This window comes from Trachinotus anak, unplaced genomic scaffold (genome assembly GCF_046630095.1).
Source record: "Trachinotus anak isolate AG129_WGS33_773 ecotype Australia unplaced genomic scaffold, CSIRO_AGI_Tana_v1 ptg000032l, whole genome shotgun sequence".
Taxonomy (NCBI): Eukaryota; Metazoa; Chordata; class Actinopteri; order Carangiformes; family Carangidae; genus Trachinotus; species Trachinotus anak.
This window is the reverse complement of record NW_027273883.1, coordinates 26733885-26748208: the sequence shown is the minus strand read 5'-3', so window position 1 is coordinate 26748208 and position 14324 is coordinate 26733885. Positions and strand designations below refer to the sequence as shown.

Sequence of the window (14324 nt, the reverse complement as noted above, 5' to 3'; positions counted from 1 at the left end):
AGTCCTAGAGGAGGTATTTCTGCAGCAGGACTGAGCTGAGCAGGAGCTGATTTAGTGCTTTTTGGTTGCCATGGTCACAAAAAAAAAGTTCAACCATGATTTCAGGCTGCAGCAGGAAATGACCGTGACATCATGGCTGCAGTGTCAAAGAAGAAGACGCACAAACGAGGCAGTTAACAAAGAGAGAACTTGAGCTAACAGTGACAATGTGTAATCAGTAAGATCATCAACACCAACCAAAACCTCATGGAGGAGAGAGAACCAGAGCCGAGCTCCAGCAGCGTTTTTAAAGGAGCTGTGCTGTCTGAACTGAAATGAAACGGCCTGGTCTACGGAGGATTTTCACTTTGTAGCACCGGCTGTGCCCACCTTTACTGCTGCGTCGCTCCTGTTGCCTAGCAACCTTGATAACATGTAACTTTTTTTCCCAGTAACTTGAGGTATTAAAGCCCTTGGTTTTAACAGTTGTATCATTAGCTGCTGAACTGAGGTGAAACCCAATACAATCCTCAGGCTCTCTGTTGTTCGCTGCCATTTTGTTTTCATGACTTCCAGGCAAAGAACCTTGGGAAAGGTTGGGCCACGCAGGATCCCATCCATTTCTTTTCCGGGATCCCAAGCAGGTGGATCCCGGAAAAGAAAGACACATTTCTCAGTCGCATTTGAAGGAGCCTTCGAAATCAGAAAGTCTAGTTGCACTGCTGTGATGCAATCAGTCTTCAAATGCAACTTCTGGATGGTGTGGCCCCTGAATTGGGACACAGCTAGGGTCCAGGTACTGTCACCTTGCTGATGACCCTTTGACACACCCACCTCTAGTACCTGCAAAGACCGACGCCACGCAAGCCAAGCAACAGGGCAGAGAGGGTGCGGCAGTGACTCCTCAGTGTCTGACAGCGTTGTTCCTATACATTGTTGGTCTGTTGGTACAGAAAAGAAAGACACAGCAGTTTACTGTATTATATCAGAATCCCCCCCCCCCAAAAAATATAAAAAATATTAAATGTGAGTGAGATCAAGTGAGGATAAAGAGAGGATCACACATTTGAACTATTCCTCATTAGAGCCATTTATTCAGTGATGAAAGAGGAAGCCATAGAAAATGTCATTAATCCATGAACCAGCAGTGTGAGTGGAATGTTAATTCAGAGCCGCTCAGACATGAAACAGATCAGAAGTGATCTCATCTGTGATCTTCACAAACACCAGAGACTGTTTGGTGACAGTAGAGCTGTCATTAGTCTGTGGTGGCGTGTTACTGAGAGCAGATGGAGGCTGAATGAAACAGGAATATGTTAGAAGTGAGGAACAGGTAAAGTGACCGGGTGTCCCGCTTCATGCAGTGATACCTGGTCGCAGCAGCTTTATCCCTTGTCCTGCGATGTTCAAACTATTTGCTTGGCTCCAGTTTTCAAAAGTCAAGACTGCAGGACAAACACTTTTCTGAAATCTGGCTCTTCGCCAATGGCTGTGAAGAAACCAGGATGCTTTGACATGGACAAGGAATCATGAATACACGCACTGAGGAGACAGGAGGTGTGTACCATTAGTTATGGCCTGGCTGGAAGACCATAGCTAATGAGGGAAGACACACGGAGGTAACTACAACAAAGGAACTTTATAAAAAATAAAGTTTTACTTAATCAGGATAACAAAAGATAAGACAGGAAACACCAAAATAAATGAACCAAAAATCAAAACTCCAACAAAGGGACAAGGTGGTGCAAAGGAGGAGGAGGGGGCCTCCTTACTGCCAGGATGGGAAGGGCTTACATAATCTAGGTGGAGGACAGTGGTCAGCCTCCAGCTCCACCCAACCAGGAACCTGTATGAACACACACAACATAGCAACAACACATACACCCTGGTAGAGGCCATGGGGCTGTGCAGTGAGTCGTCTCCTACTCTGCCTGAGCAGCAGGATTTAAAAAATTATTATTTAAACAGCCATCAGGACCAGATCTGAAAACAACACACTGACACAAACCGAGCAGACACAGATGAAAACTTTCATCACACATCACAGATCCATAAAAACTGCACTGTCCTGTAAGACAGCATGTATTCCAGTGTGTTCTGCCACATGTGATGCAGATGCTCTGCTGTTTGTTAATGTGAGAGAAAATAATCACAAATATCCAGCACATAATTATGTAGCAATTCAACCTCCAGCTACAGTCCAGCTGCTGTCTGCACTTACTCCCCTGTGAGTCTTGTGTGAAGCAAACACTAAACAGTGAGTGAGTCAACGAGACTTTTGTGATCTCAGTTGAATTAAATCATCAATCTTGGGTTTTAAATGTTAATTTCCATGTTTTTTTTTTTATTTTCACACCCAGGCTCGTCTGATGTTCTCCTGAACCAGCTGAGTCACTGCTTCACTCAGGACTTCTGCTGCTGCAGATGATCTGTGTTAGGTCCCACTGAAGGATCATCATCATCAGCTCTTCATCCTGCAGACAGTGTTTCACTTCTCCAGCCTGCTCAGCTCGGCTCGGCTTGGCTCGGCTCGGCTGTCACAGGTCCCTGTTGAGCTGCAGCTTCCTGTCCCTGATGTGCTGGAGGAGAATCTTCCCTCTCTGCTCCACCAGGTGGATGAGAGGCCTGAGACCACTGAGCCCCCCTCGGCTCTCCCAGAATTCCCTGTCAGTGTAGAGGGAGCGTAGGAGAAGACTCTCCAGACATCCAGACTGGAGCACTGACACCGCTTTCTCTGGAAACCTGACAAGACAAACAGCATTAGAGCTGATGTGGTTTAATCTCAGTAAAACCAGGTTCAGAATACAGGAGCTTTAAAATCCTAACTGATCTTAAAATTAGGTCGCATCACACACGTAAGTAAAATAACATGAACAGCTAACATTAGCCTCCAGGCTACAATATTTACTGTTGCTTGGCAACACCATTGGCTGCTGCTCGATTGACACAATTATAATCATTTTGATTTACAATCCTAAATATTACCGTAATCAGGATGACTCTAATGAGTATAATCCTGGATCTGAGAAGTCCTCCATTAGCAGATAATCTGGCCTGTACAACAGGTCCAGGACCAGATTTCTCCTCTGATTGTTGGGAGGGTGAATCACTGTTAAAACTGAAACTCCTGTAGTCTGAGCCTGAAATTCTTCTAGAAAAACACATATCACCTGATCAGAAGTGGGGCTATAAATAATATTAATGTGGTTTGTGTAAATCACACATTTAAAAAAAAGAAAACTGCAGAGTTTGCCCTGAGAGTGGTGCCAGAGGGCAGAGAGTGATTTAAGCCCACATGAGGAGACATCGTGTGTGAACGGGTCAGAGGAGGGTTCATCCTCTGGGAGGCCGTTAATGTATTCATCTAGTATCATGGCAGTGTTCATGTTATTATTCTTTGTTAGTGGAAAAGTGGAAATCATCCCAGGGAACATGAGAACTCATCCTCTGGTGACCATGATCATCCACAGACAGTCACTCCAGATCATCATCATCATCATCATCATCATCATCATCCTCTGGGGAGCTCAGATCTCCCCAACACCTTCACCAAAACTCCTCTCAGCTGACTTCTCTCTTTTTGAGCACAGGCTCACACCTTTCACCTTTACACTCATTATTTACAGTATGTTTGCTCATCTTTGTGCCAACGATTCAACCCCTGTAAAAGCTCCAGTTCTCAGTAACCTGGGGTCTCAGGCCTCTCGTCCACCTTATCATTATCTATGCAGAAAATGAGGTGGACTGTCATGTGCACCATCCTGGATCCTGAATCATGAATTTTACTTTTCTTTTCTTTTTTTAACCACAGTTTACTCAAGAAAGAATCAGCTTGTTTACATCCAAAATCTCTCCTGTTCTGATGACTCAGGCCTACTGCTGGTACAGTCACTCTTTCATCCATCATGTACAGTAACTGTGGTTAAGCTGTGTTTAAGTCATGCAAACAACATGAAATCTAAACAAAATAAGCAATAAATAAATAAATAAATAATAAATTCCTTGTATTTTTCTCCTCGTGATTCAGGGATGAGAAATACTTTAACATGTTATTTCAATTCAGCTTCAAATCCATGGCTGAAGACACGTAGGAGCCGTTTATGGAGCAGCTTGTTAATCCACAGTGACAGACAAAGGGGGATTTCTATCAGACCTGATTCACGCAGCACATTCAATGGGAGGCTAATTGAATGCACACTAATCTAATCAGACAGCCGCTGTAACAAAACCCTGACGAGCTTCCAGTGGATGTTTCTGAGCTGCTGATTTAAAAGCCGCTCGCTGGGGAAATGTGTGGTTAGATGTGTTTTATTTTCCTTACATCAGTGTTTCCACCCGCTGTGAGCGTACGGTGTGTTTCTGACGCTGCTCAGTGACATTTAACAAACTTGGTGCTGAAATAGAGAAAAAAAAAATCTCCAATGTGCCTCCTCCTGCTCTGAGACAGAGAAACTAGAGCCGTGTACTCACTCGTCAATCCCCTCAACCAGCCTGAAGTTGAGGTTGTTGGCAGACTGATGTGGTCTGCCGGCGTTATCTATGAACACCAACCTGGAGGGATCAGCCTTCCTCACCTGAACACACACACACACACACACACACACACACACTGCTCAGAAATACAGTTTGAGAATGACTTTCTGAAGAGGTTCTTGTTTTTCTCTTTCACATACATGTTTTTATTTACTTTCATTTTCATCATTTTGTATCTTTCCATTCAGACATAAAGTGAACTGAACAGATTTGTCATTTGACATGTTATTCAGAGGAATACATGCAAATGATTTCATAAATTTTAATTACTCAAGGAGAAAGAATGCATGAATTATTAAATCATGTTTTCAGAGAAATGTGTGCACCAGTGAGTAATTTGTGCTCTTGAATTAATAATTTGTGCATTTTGTTAAACAACAGATCACATTGTAACACAATGTGTTTCAGACCAAGTGGCTCATGCAGATGAGATTTCCCACAGTCTTACATCTTTTAGCTTTAGCAACACACAGGGGCATGAGCTGTTGCAGCCACCACTGCTGACACAGAACAGTGGAGGAGACACGACAACCTGGAACTTCACTTCCTGCTGCCACAGCCACTTAAAACTGAGCCGATGAGATCGTCAGGCCTCAGCAATCTCATTTACATCACCTACATGGATTTAGTGGAGTTTTTAATGGAAATTAAGTATATGTACATACATTACATTTGCATATAGGCTTTAATTCTGTGTTCTGTTAATTCATGTATGCAAAGTGTTCATTTGAAAGCACAATAATTCCTTTGAGAGCAAGATTTATTAATTTGCACCTGCCAGGATGGGTAATTATGAGCAGAGAGAGGTAGTAAAAATGATGTTTGATGAAAAAGACCAGTTATGCACCTAATAGGCAAAAGACATTTTTACTTAAAATAGTAGGAGGATCTCAGATTTTACTAATAACATTAAGATGGGTTTTTGGTGTTCAAGTGTGCCAGTCAGCTATGACTGAAACACCGATATGCAATAATGTCATTCATTCTATTAATTCCACCTGTGGTTGTCCTGCTGCGACGGGCTGCTGTCCTGGGGTTTGAATATTAAAAAAAACAATACAAAGGTAAGTGATTCTGGAAGAAGCTCCTGCTGTGATTTTCATACAAACACCTCCATCTAGTTTGACACATTGTAGCTAACAATACAACTCATATGTACAGTAACATAATGAGCTCCCCCTCACAAACATCTGTCACCCTGAGAGCTCATTCACCGGCTCTGAGAAACATCACTGCTCAGAGTGTAATCTATGCTTCTCCTGTGTTGCCAGGGAAGGAAACAAACAGGGCAGCCGATTTAATTTTCTTCATTCCCACTGATATAATGAATAATTATTTGACAATAACAGGAAACAGTGACATTTAAAGCTTTGAGGCGAAACAACAATGAAGCCTTTTCTTTTTCTTTTTCCCAGCACATCACATCAATCACAGCTCTGATCAGTGAACCTGTGCTTTGATTTTTCATTATTCTTTGTGTCATTAATGCAAAGAGACTGTGAGAGAAAACATTGACCGCCTGTGGAGTAGAATTGAGTGTGTGTCTGTGGTACGTACCAGGATGTGAACCAGCAGCAGATCCTTGGTGTTGTGGCACTTGTCGTGCAGCAGGTTCTCCACACACACCTCTGTTGGATCAGGTGTGAAACCACAGCAGTACCTGTCCAGACGGTCGTGCACCTGCACCGACACACAAAGAACACACACACACAGTAATTAGCTTTGGCACTGTGAGGAAACTGGAAGCTCTTGACACAAGGGAATCATTTTCCTGCTGCAGCTGCTACATCTTCATTTACATTCTCCAAAAAGACGATGGAATTTTTCATTAATCAAAGATGAACAGGTAAAGGTCAGTGTTAAACACCATATTGTAACTTCTGCCTCTAGGGGTCTCTCAATCAAAACTGTGACAGAGGATGGCACTGTGTGATGTCATCCCATGTGTGGGATCATGGGAGTCGTTGTCTTTACCACCATTGCCGTCAGCTTCTCCTGGTTTGGATTTGTTCAGTGTCAGTGGTTCAGGAGGGTTTTACCTGGAGCCGAATTATCCACAGAGGTCAGTCAAAGTCAAGTCTTACATTCTGACAAACACAACACTGACACATGCACATAGAGGATATGACGTCATTGAGAGGTGACCAATGAGACAGGGCGTTACCATAATTAAAATCACAGATTTCCCTGGTTTAAGAATTGAACAAAAGAATGGAAAGATGTGGGTTAATGTAAGAACAAAACTCAACAACATATATAACACAGGTCAACTTATGTTTAGACATGTTAATGTAGAAAAGTTACAGATTATAAATTGAATGTAAAGATGGTAAAGATGCAAAAACATTTTCTATTAGTGAAATTTAAGTGGAGCCATTAGACTCATAATTAGAAAATAAGATAGAATATTTGAAATCCTTACTAACTTGAGTTACTATAAGAAGCATGTTAAGCAATTTTACCCGAATATATAATTTGTTGAACTGATAAAAATATATATATATATATCAGGAAATAGTGTTCATACAGTGACTTCACTGTGTGTAATCCCTCATCACTAACCACACCTACACTCCTGTACTGTGAGTGTGACGTGAAGTACAGATCAGGAAAACGGACCTTCAGCCTCTGATCAGTCTGCACTGACCTCCACAGTAGAAACAAGCAGCCAGTGTCAGTCAGTCTTCTACCCCTGGCTCTCCGTCTGACACATCATCTCATGCAGTCATCAGTGTGAAAATGAATGACATCTAGTGTCGGTGTGGATGAACTCACACGGACAGTAAGTGGAACAGGTGAGGATCTTTTTAATGATGAGGGTTAAACTGGAATTTACAACCAAACTCTCAGTCTGGCCCATCAGAGATGAAGACAAACTGTGTGGACACTGTCAAAGAGAATAAAAATAAAGCTGGACTGAGGAACATCTCAGGAGATTCCTGTGGTTTGGGTAAATTTTACCCAACATGACATCTGCTCCAGAGATTTGAAACACTACTGACACATCAGTCTGTGTCGACTGCATAGTTTGCTATTAAAATCCTGCAGCATGGACTTTACTTTGAGCTGCATTCACAGACATACTGTTCCACTTTGTTTGCGTGGTTGGTAGATGAACAGATTAAATTAAGGTTTGATTTCTTTTTAATCAGAAAAGCACAAAAGTTCAAGGAAAGTCCCAGTTTATTACAATGTTGGTCTATTTTTGGTCTTAGTTTGAGCCATCTCATCTATTGATATGACAAAACATGTACAATACACGTGCCTAATAACGTGTAAGTATACTGGAAAGATAAAATGATGAATAATGGACAAAAGAAATCATAAAAAGTGTGCAGCATAATTGACAACTGATAGAATTAATCCAACAACAGTCAATCACAGTGTGTGATTCACTGTCTTTCTGATATTAGCTTCTATAATAGACGCCTTCTTAGTTTTCACTCAGGAATTCAGCAGTTTTATGTGTTTGGTCATTGAACAATGTTAAAATGCATGTGTGCTGAAGGCTCAGTAATAGTATTAGCAGTGGTAGATTGTAATTAAGTAAACTTACTCTAAGTACTGTATTTAAGTACAATTTTGAGGTACTTGTACTTTACTTGAGTATTTCCAGTTTTTCATTTTATGCTACTTTATACTTCCACTCCTACATTTCAGGGGAAATATTGTACTTTCTACTCCACCACATTTATTTGACATTGTTGGTTAAACAAACAGGAATACTGTTAGGACTGTAACACTTCAGTTCACAAAGTTGACCCCCTGACTGTCAATGTATAATTCACACCCTCCTCTCACCTGGGATGTAATTAAAGCCTGACTGCTCACCTGACTGCTCGCGCTCCTCCCTGTCTGATTTATTTCAGGGTTGATGAGCAAAGTGTGAAAATAAGCCCATATCTGTAATTTAAAGGAATTATCCTTTAACTCTTGTGGTGATAGGAACCTTAAACTGCCCTGTATCTGACCCCGGAGAATGAGCAGCTGCAGTAGAAATGTACCAACACTGTGGAAAATCACAGGCTGTAGAGTTGACGATGAAATGATGAACAATACAACAGGATCTTGTCAGTGTGAGCATCATGTGATTCACTCCCTGTTGTTAATGTGAGACGCTGACACAAACAGACCTTTATTAGATCTGGACTCAGGTCGACCACAGGGCCGGGTTGTTTGTGAGGATGTGTGTTTGTCCTCTGTGTGTGGGTTTTGTGTGTATCGGTGCATGTGTGTGACTCAAACAACCCAATGCCCTCAGATCAGCAGCACGTGTGTGTGTGTGTGTGTGTGTGTGTGTGTGTGTGTGATAGAGGTGGTGTGTGTGTGTGTTGTGTTGAGCAGTAGAGCTCCACCTCCATTGTTTCTTCTCACTTGTGTGGTGTTTTTAGGAGACCTCTCACCCTGCTGCCACATTTCCCTCCCACACTGGAACACACTGATTCTGGGCTCACTCCAGCAGTCATGTGGAGACTGAGCCAATATTGACTTACACCGCCACTGAGCACCAGCGAGCCTCAGGGAAAGACGAGATGTGGTGCTCTGCTGCGGTCAGAGTCAACACCAAATTAAAGTGGAACAAACTGTAAAGTGAACATGTGGAGTCTCCGTACGCAGCACACACTGATCTGATGTTAGCGAGGTCAATTAACATGGTCCTCTCAGCTCATTCAGCCTCATCTCCACACACACTCTCCTCCATCATCACATCTGTTTCCTTGTTTCAGTCTTTGGTGCTGAGTTTCCCCACCGCTCTGTAAATGTTCACCACTCAGTCTCAGTGTGGGCAGTCAGGTCTTCTCTCTGAGGTTTCTGCAAATGAATTTATTAGAGCTGCTTCTTTTTTCTGTCTTTCAGTCATTGTGGCATTGCAAATTAAAACTGAGCATCTTTTATTTGGCTTGTTTCAACAAAACACACGGCTAAAAACGAATGACATCATCCACCTGAGGCGGCTGTATTACAGAAGCTTCCTTTCTTAAGTTTTACGCTGGAGACACACTGGATGCATGGTGTGTGCGTCGCAGCTGCCTTTACTGATCTGCTGCAGAAAAGCAAGTGTGTGTGTGTTCACACTGCCTGTGTGTCTGCTCTGTCGCTGCTACTGCAGCTCTGTCTGTCAAACATACAGTTTGCAGGATACATTTTGGATTTCTCTTCATTTTTAATTAATTTCTGATTTATTTGTGTTAGTAAATGCCTCATGTCTATGACATGTTCAGATTCAGCCTAGATGCAGAGACTGTAGTGGAAGGTGTCAGTTTTGTGACATATTGCTGCTGTGATGTCAAAATGACATCATCAAGTCTTTTCTCTGTCTTTGCTGCAAGACGTGCATCACGTGTGAAAAACAGGTGAGACGCTGAATCTCTGGATCATGCACATCTCATGCAGGCAGTGTGTCTGTTCTCATCTGTTAACTTGGGCGTCAAACTGGAAACCAAGACGTTCCATAGCTGCCACACACATGACACATCCAGTGCCAAAGGTCCTAAGGGTGAAGTGTTGATCTCCATCAGAAGATATATCTGTGGTTTTAAGAACCAAAAACCATCTCAGTGTAGTTTTACATCTCCTCTCTCAGGCTTCTCTCTGGAGCTCTAGTAACAACAGGTCAGTCAGCCAATCAGAAGAGAGGATCTGAACCTCTCTTCTGATTGGCTCGCTGTTTTCTGAGTGATCCAATAAAAATATAACAGATTTCAGGTAAACACTTAGAGAAACCAAATCCTGCAAGGTTGGATGGTGGGTCCAGATGGGTGGGGCTTGGGGCATGGATGAAAGCAGTGACTGCTTTGTTGTGACATCACAAAGTTCCAGAAGTCCTGACGGCTGGTTTTAAGGCTCAGTTTCTGAATACAGGCTGTGTGCATTTCTCTGTGGACTGAGGCTCTGATACTTTCACAGTATTAATATAGAACCTAGACCTGCTTTAGAATCACAAACACATGGACATCTACCTTTAGACTGTGTGGACCTTTAAATTCAGACAGGATGTTGATTTTCCTCAATCTGGTTTTACAGAAGCAAATCCTGACAAACTTTAGGCATCCTGTTTTATATTACTTCCTCATGTCTAATCTCAGTTTAGGAGATCCTAAATACTCCATCCAACATTGGTTATCGACTTTTATGTCTGTTAACTAGCAACCACCGCTACTTTCTCATCTGATCTCACTGAGGTGTTGTTTAGATTTCTCAGTGAAACATACACAAAACTGAATAAAAACACTTTTTAAGAACAGATGAGTTAGAAGTGTCGGAAACATCTGTGGAAAAATCCAAATCTGTCTCTTTTGGGAAATTTACAACAAGAGAGAGAGAGAGAGAGAGAGAGAGAGAGAGAGAGAGAGGAGTCTTTTTACCTAAATAATGTCCGAACCCTTATTACCAGGGTCACCAAACAGTTAAGATCTGCGAGTTAGGAAGTTTCTGTGATACAGCCCATCACCCTTACCTCCTCCCTGAGCTCTTTATATCTACACTGTCACTTTGCTTCAACCAACTCAAACTAAAAACTAATAACACCTTTACCTGACTTCACACTTTAATGAGACCAGCACAAACATGCCAGCTGCGTCCCAGTTCAGAGCCACATCCTACAGAGGCTGTATTTGAAGACTGACTGCATCACAGCGGTGCGACTAGGCACTCCCATTTCAAACATGGGCGAGAAACGTGTCCTTCTTTTCCTGTGCAACAAAGGATCCAACAGGTTTTTAAAATACTACGGCGGTGAACAACACTGACACAGAGCCCGAGGACTGCACTTTAAATGTAAGTATTGCACTTTGCGGCGCAATGGCTAGAGCGGGCAAAGCTGTTGACACAAAGCACAAATTCTCCGTGGACCAGACCATCTAATTTCAGTTCAGCCCTTGCGGGCCACTCCTTCGTAGACCGGGTCTTCTGAAGGATGCGGCCCCTGAACTGAGACACAGCTGCTGACTGTGCTTCGGTTGATTGATCGATGCATCTACAGCAGGAGCTGCTGGGTCCCAGTCTGCAGCTGTGTCCCTTTCATTTTAAAATCTGCACTCACCCAGTCACCTTATCCTCAGTTCCTCTCTCCTCCCCAGGGCATCCTCCACTGCCACTGTGTGTTTTTGTGTGTGTCCTTCCCACTGCTCTTCCTGCGCCTTTTGGTGTCTGGTTCCTTGCTATCAGAGACCGGGGAGGTGTTAGGGGAGCAGGTTGGAACAAGTGTTCAGAGGCCTGCTCATCGGCTCTCAGCAGATCAATAGGAGGCTATTAGAGCTTGGCCCTGGTACAGGGATTGACTGGTGGCAGCGAGGGGGAGAGAGCTGCCTCATGGGTTATTCATATTCAGCCCCATACACACTGTAGATAGGTGTTAGATACACATTCCATCTCAGTGTGCAGGCAGAACAAAGCAGGACAAAATTACTGCTGCAGGTTGTAAAATCAGCAACAGGGTGTCAGGGAAAGCTCAACACTGAGGAGGTGAAATGTTTTGCACAATTTACAGTGCATGCTCATGTATGACAGCAACAGTAAATATATGAATGTTGCACAGAGGGCTGTTAAACAGTGAGAGAGGCAGGGAGGGTGGTGGAGTCAAAGCAACCATGTTGAACTCACAGAGAATTAGTTAAATGAATTAACTGAAATAATGCAACCGGTCAGTTAAATGGTCAAATATAATGGGAAAGACGGCTCTGAAATACTGTTGTTTTTTTTTACATGGATGATTTGAAAAGTCCACATGACGTAATGTGTCTTCCATCAGCAGACAGGAAGCCTGGCAGTGGTAGAAACACTCTTCTAGTCACATGTTCACCAGCAGAGCTACAGCTGCAGTAACTTTAACCTGAGTCTGTTTGTCTGCTTGTTTCTGTGCATGAAAGAGATTTTTGAATTTGCTGATATTTATCTGATCACATTGGAAGAGTCAAAAACAACCAGCAGAGGTCTTAGTGAAGATGTGCACCTGCATGCTGCTGTCAGGAACACAGGAAGGATGAATGGGGCGTACGTAAGGTAAGGATAACCCACCACCACAATGCAATGATGTGCAAAGTATGTGTGGAAACTCAAGCTAAACTGTGTTTAGTGAGTTGATATTAAATGGTTTTGTGGAGAACAGCTGAATGCTCACTGACCTCCACCTTGTTGACAGGTGTAGTGTTACTGTGTGATGTCATCCTTCAGATGCAGAACACCGGCCCCACTTTAAATACTGCTACACTCCTTATACTGTTAATAGCGTGAATGAATCTACTGCAGGTAACACACTGTTTCCTCACACAACACCACGTCAAATAACCTGAACTATCACTTTAAGGTCAGAGGGCCTCCGTCGTCATGGTAACAATAATAAATGTGTGGGTGTAGGTTGTTGAACGGTCACGGATAAAAGAAACATGAACCATCAGTTTTACTGAGCAGCTGTCTCCAGGGTGAAACTCCGACCTCTGACCTGACCTCCATCATCATAGACTCCGTTGCTCTGTATTCAATGTCATCTGACTTCCTCCTTTGCTCAGCTATAGGTTACATTCGTTCGTTCACCTGTTTTTTACAGCCGTTCCTTTTGAAATGATTATTATATTAATGAGTTTGTTTTTTTTTGGTTGTGCCTTTTGGGCATCATGTGATCTTGCAGTACTGACTGTGGCCGCTACGGCAAACTCATCCATCAGTTTAGTTTCTTTGCATTTCTGCCTTTATTCTTTTGTTGACAGAGACAGAAGATAGTGGCAGGAAAGGGGATGACATGCAGGTTTCTGGACTGGACTGGGTCTGAACCCAGGCCACAGTGGACACTCAGAACTGAGCCTTGACTGGTGGTGCCTGCTTCACCAGGTGAACCACCAGGGCCCGCCAGCTACTGCACTGTTAAGTCCACCTGAAATGAAATAGTACTTTCTGTCTGCTCATTTAAGGAAAAATCAGAAACCAAAAGGGAGATCTTATTTCAATGCATCAGCTGGAAGTAAACTGACATAAACAGTGTATTTGTAACAAGCCATGTAACTGAATATGAAGCTTAATACAGATCATGTTTTGTTATGTTATACCAAAAGTCATTATTGTTACGTATTAGGTTCCCTCCATCTCTAATTGCAGCTATTGACTGGACTCACAAAGGTCAGTACAGCACAGCAGGGGTCAAAGTTCAACAAACTGGAGCCTTGACACACCCCGACTCAATCTATCACCCTGTCTGTCTCTCTGTCTGTCTGTCTCTCTGTCTGTCTGTATCTCTGTTTGTCTCTCTGTCTGTCTCTCTGTATCTCTGTCTGTCTCTCTGTCTGTCTGTCTCTCTGTATCTCTGTCTGTCTCTCTGTCTGTCTCTCTGTCTGTCTGTCTCTCTGTCTGTCTGTATCTCTGTCTGTCTCTCTGTATCTCTGTCTGTATCTCTGTCTGTCTCTCTGTCTGTCTGTCTCTCTGTATCTCTGTCTGTATCTCTGTCTGTCTCTCTGTATCTCTGTCTGTCTCTCTGTCTGTCTGTCTCTCTGTATCTCTGTCTGTATCTCTGTCTGTCTCTCTGTCTGTCTCTCTGTCTGTCTCTCTGTATCTCTGTCTGTATCTCTGTCTGTCTCTCTGTCTGTCTGTCTCTCTGTATCTCTGTCTGTCTCTCTGTCTGTCTGTCTGTCTGTATCTCAGTCTGTCTCTCTGTCTGTCTGTCTCTCTGTATCTCTGTCTGTCTCTCTGTATCTCTGTCTGTCTCTCTGTCTGTCTGTCTCTCTGTATCTCTGTCTGTCTCTCTGTCTGTCTGTCTGTCTGTATCTCAGTCTGTCTCTCTGTATCTCAGTCTGTCTCTTTGTCTGTCTGTCTCTCTGTATCTC

The 14324-nt window shown here is 43.0% G+C and overlaps 1 protein-coding gene across 2 annotated transcripts in view; it reads right to left on the bottom strand.

Moving 5' to 3' along the window:
• Window positions 1-1599: 1599 nt before the first annotated feature.
• The window catches only part of gask1a (golgi associated kinase 1A), a 49969-nt gene continuing 37244 nt past the window's right edge, over window positions 1600-14324 (bottom strand). For both annotated transcript variants that reach the window (XM_071469788.1, XM_071469789.1), the window contains exons 4-6: window positions 6070-6192; window positions 4450-4553; window positions 1600-2721 (exon numbers count right to left, since the gene is read on the bottom strand). In XM_071469788.1, coding sequence (XP_071325889.1) covers window positions 2517-2721; window positions 4450-4553; window positions 6070-6192 — 432 coding nt within the window. In that variant the 3' untranslated portion in view covers window positions 1600-2516. The remainder of the gene's footprint in view (window positions 2722-4449; window positions 4554-6069; window positions 6193-14324) is intronic.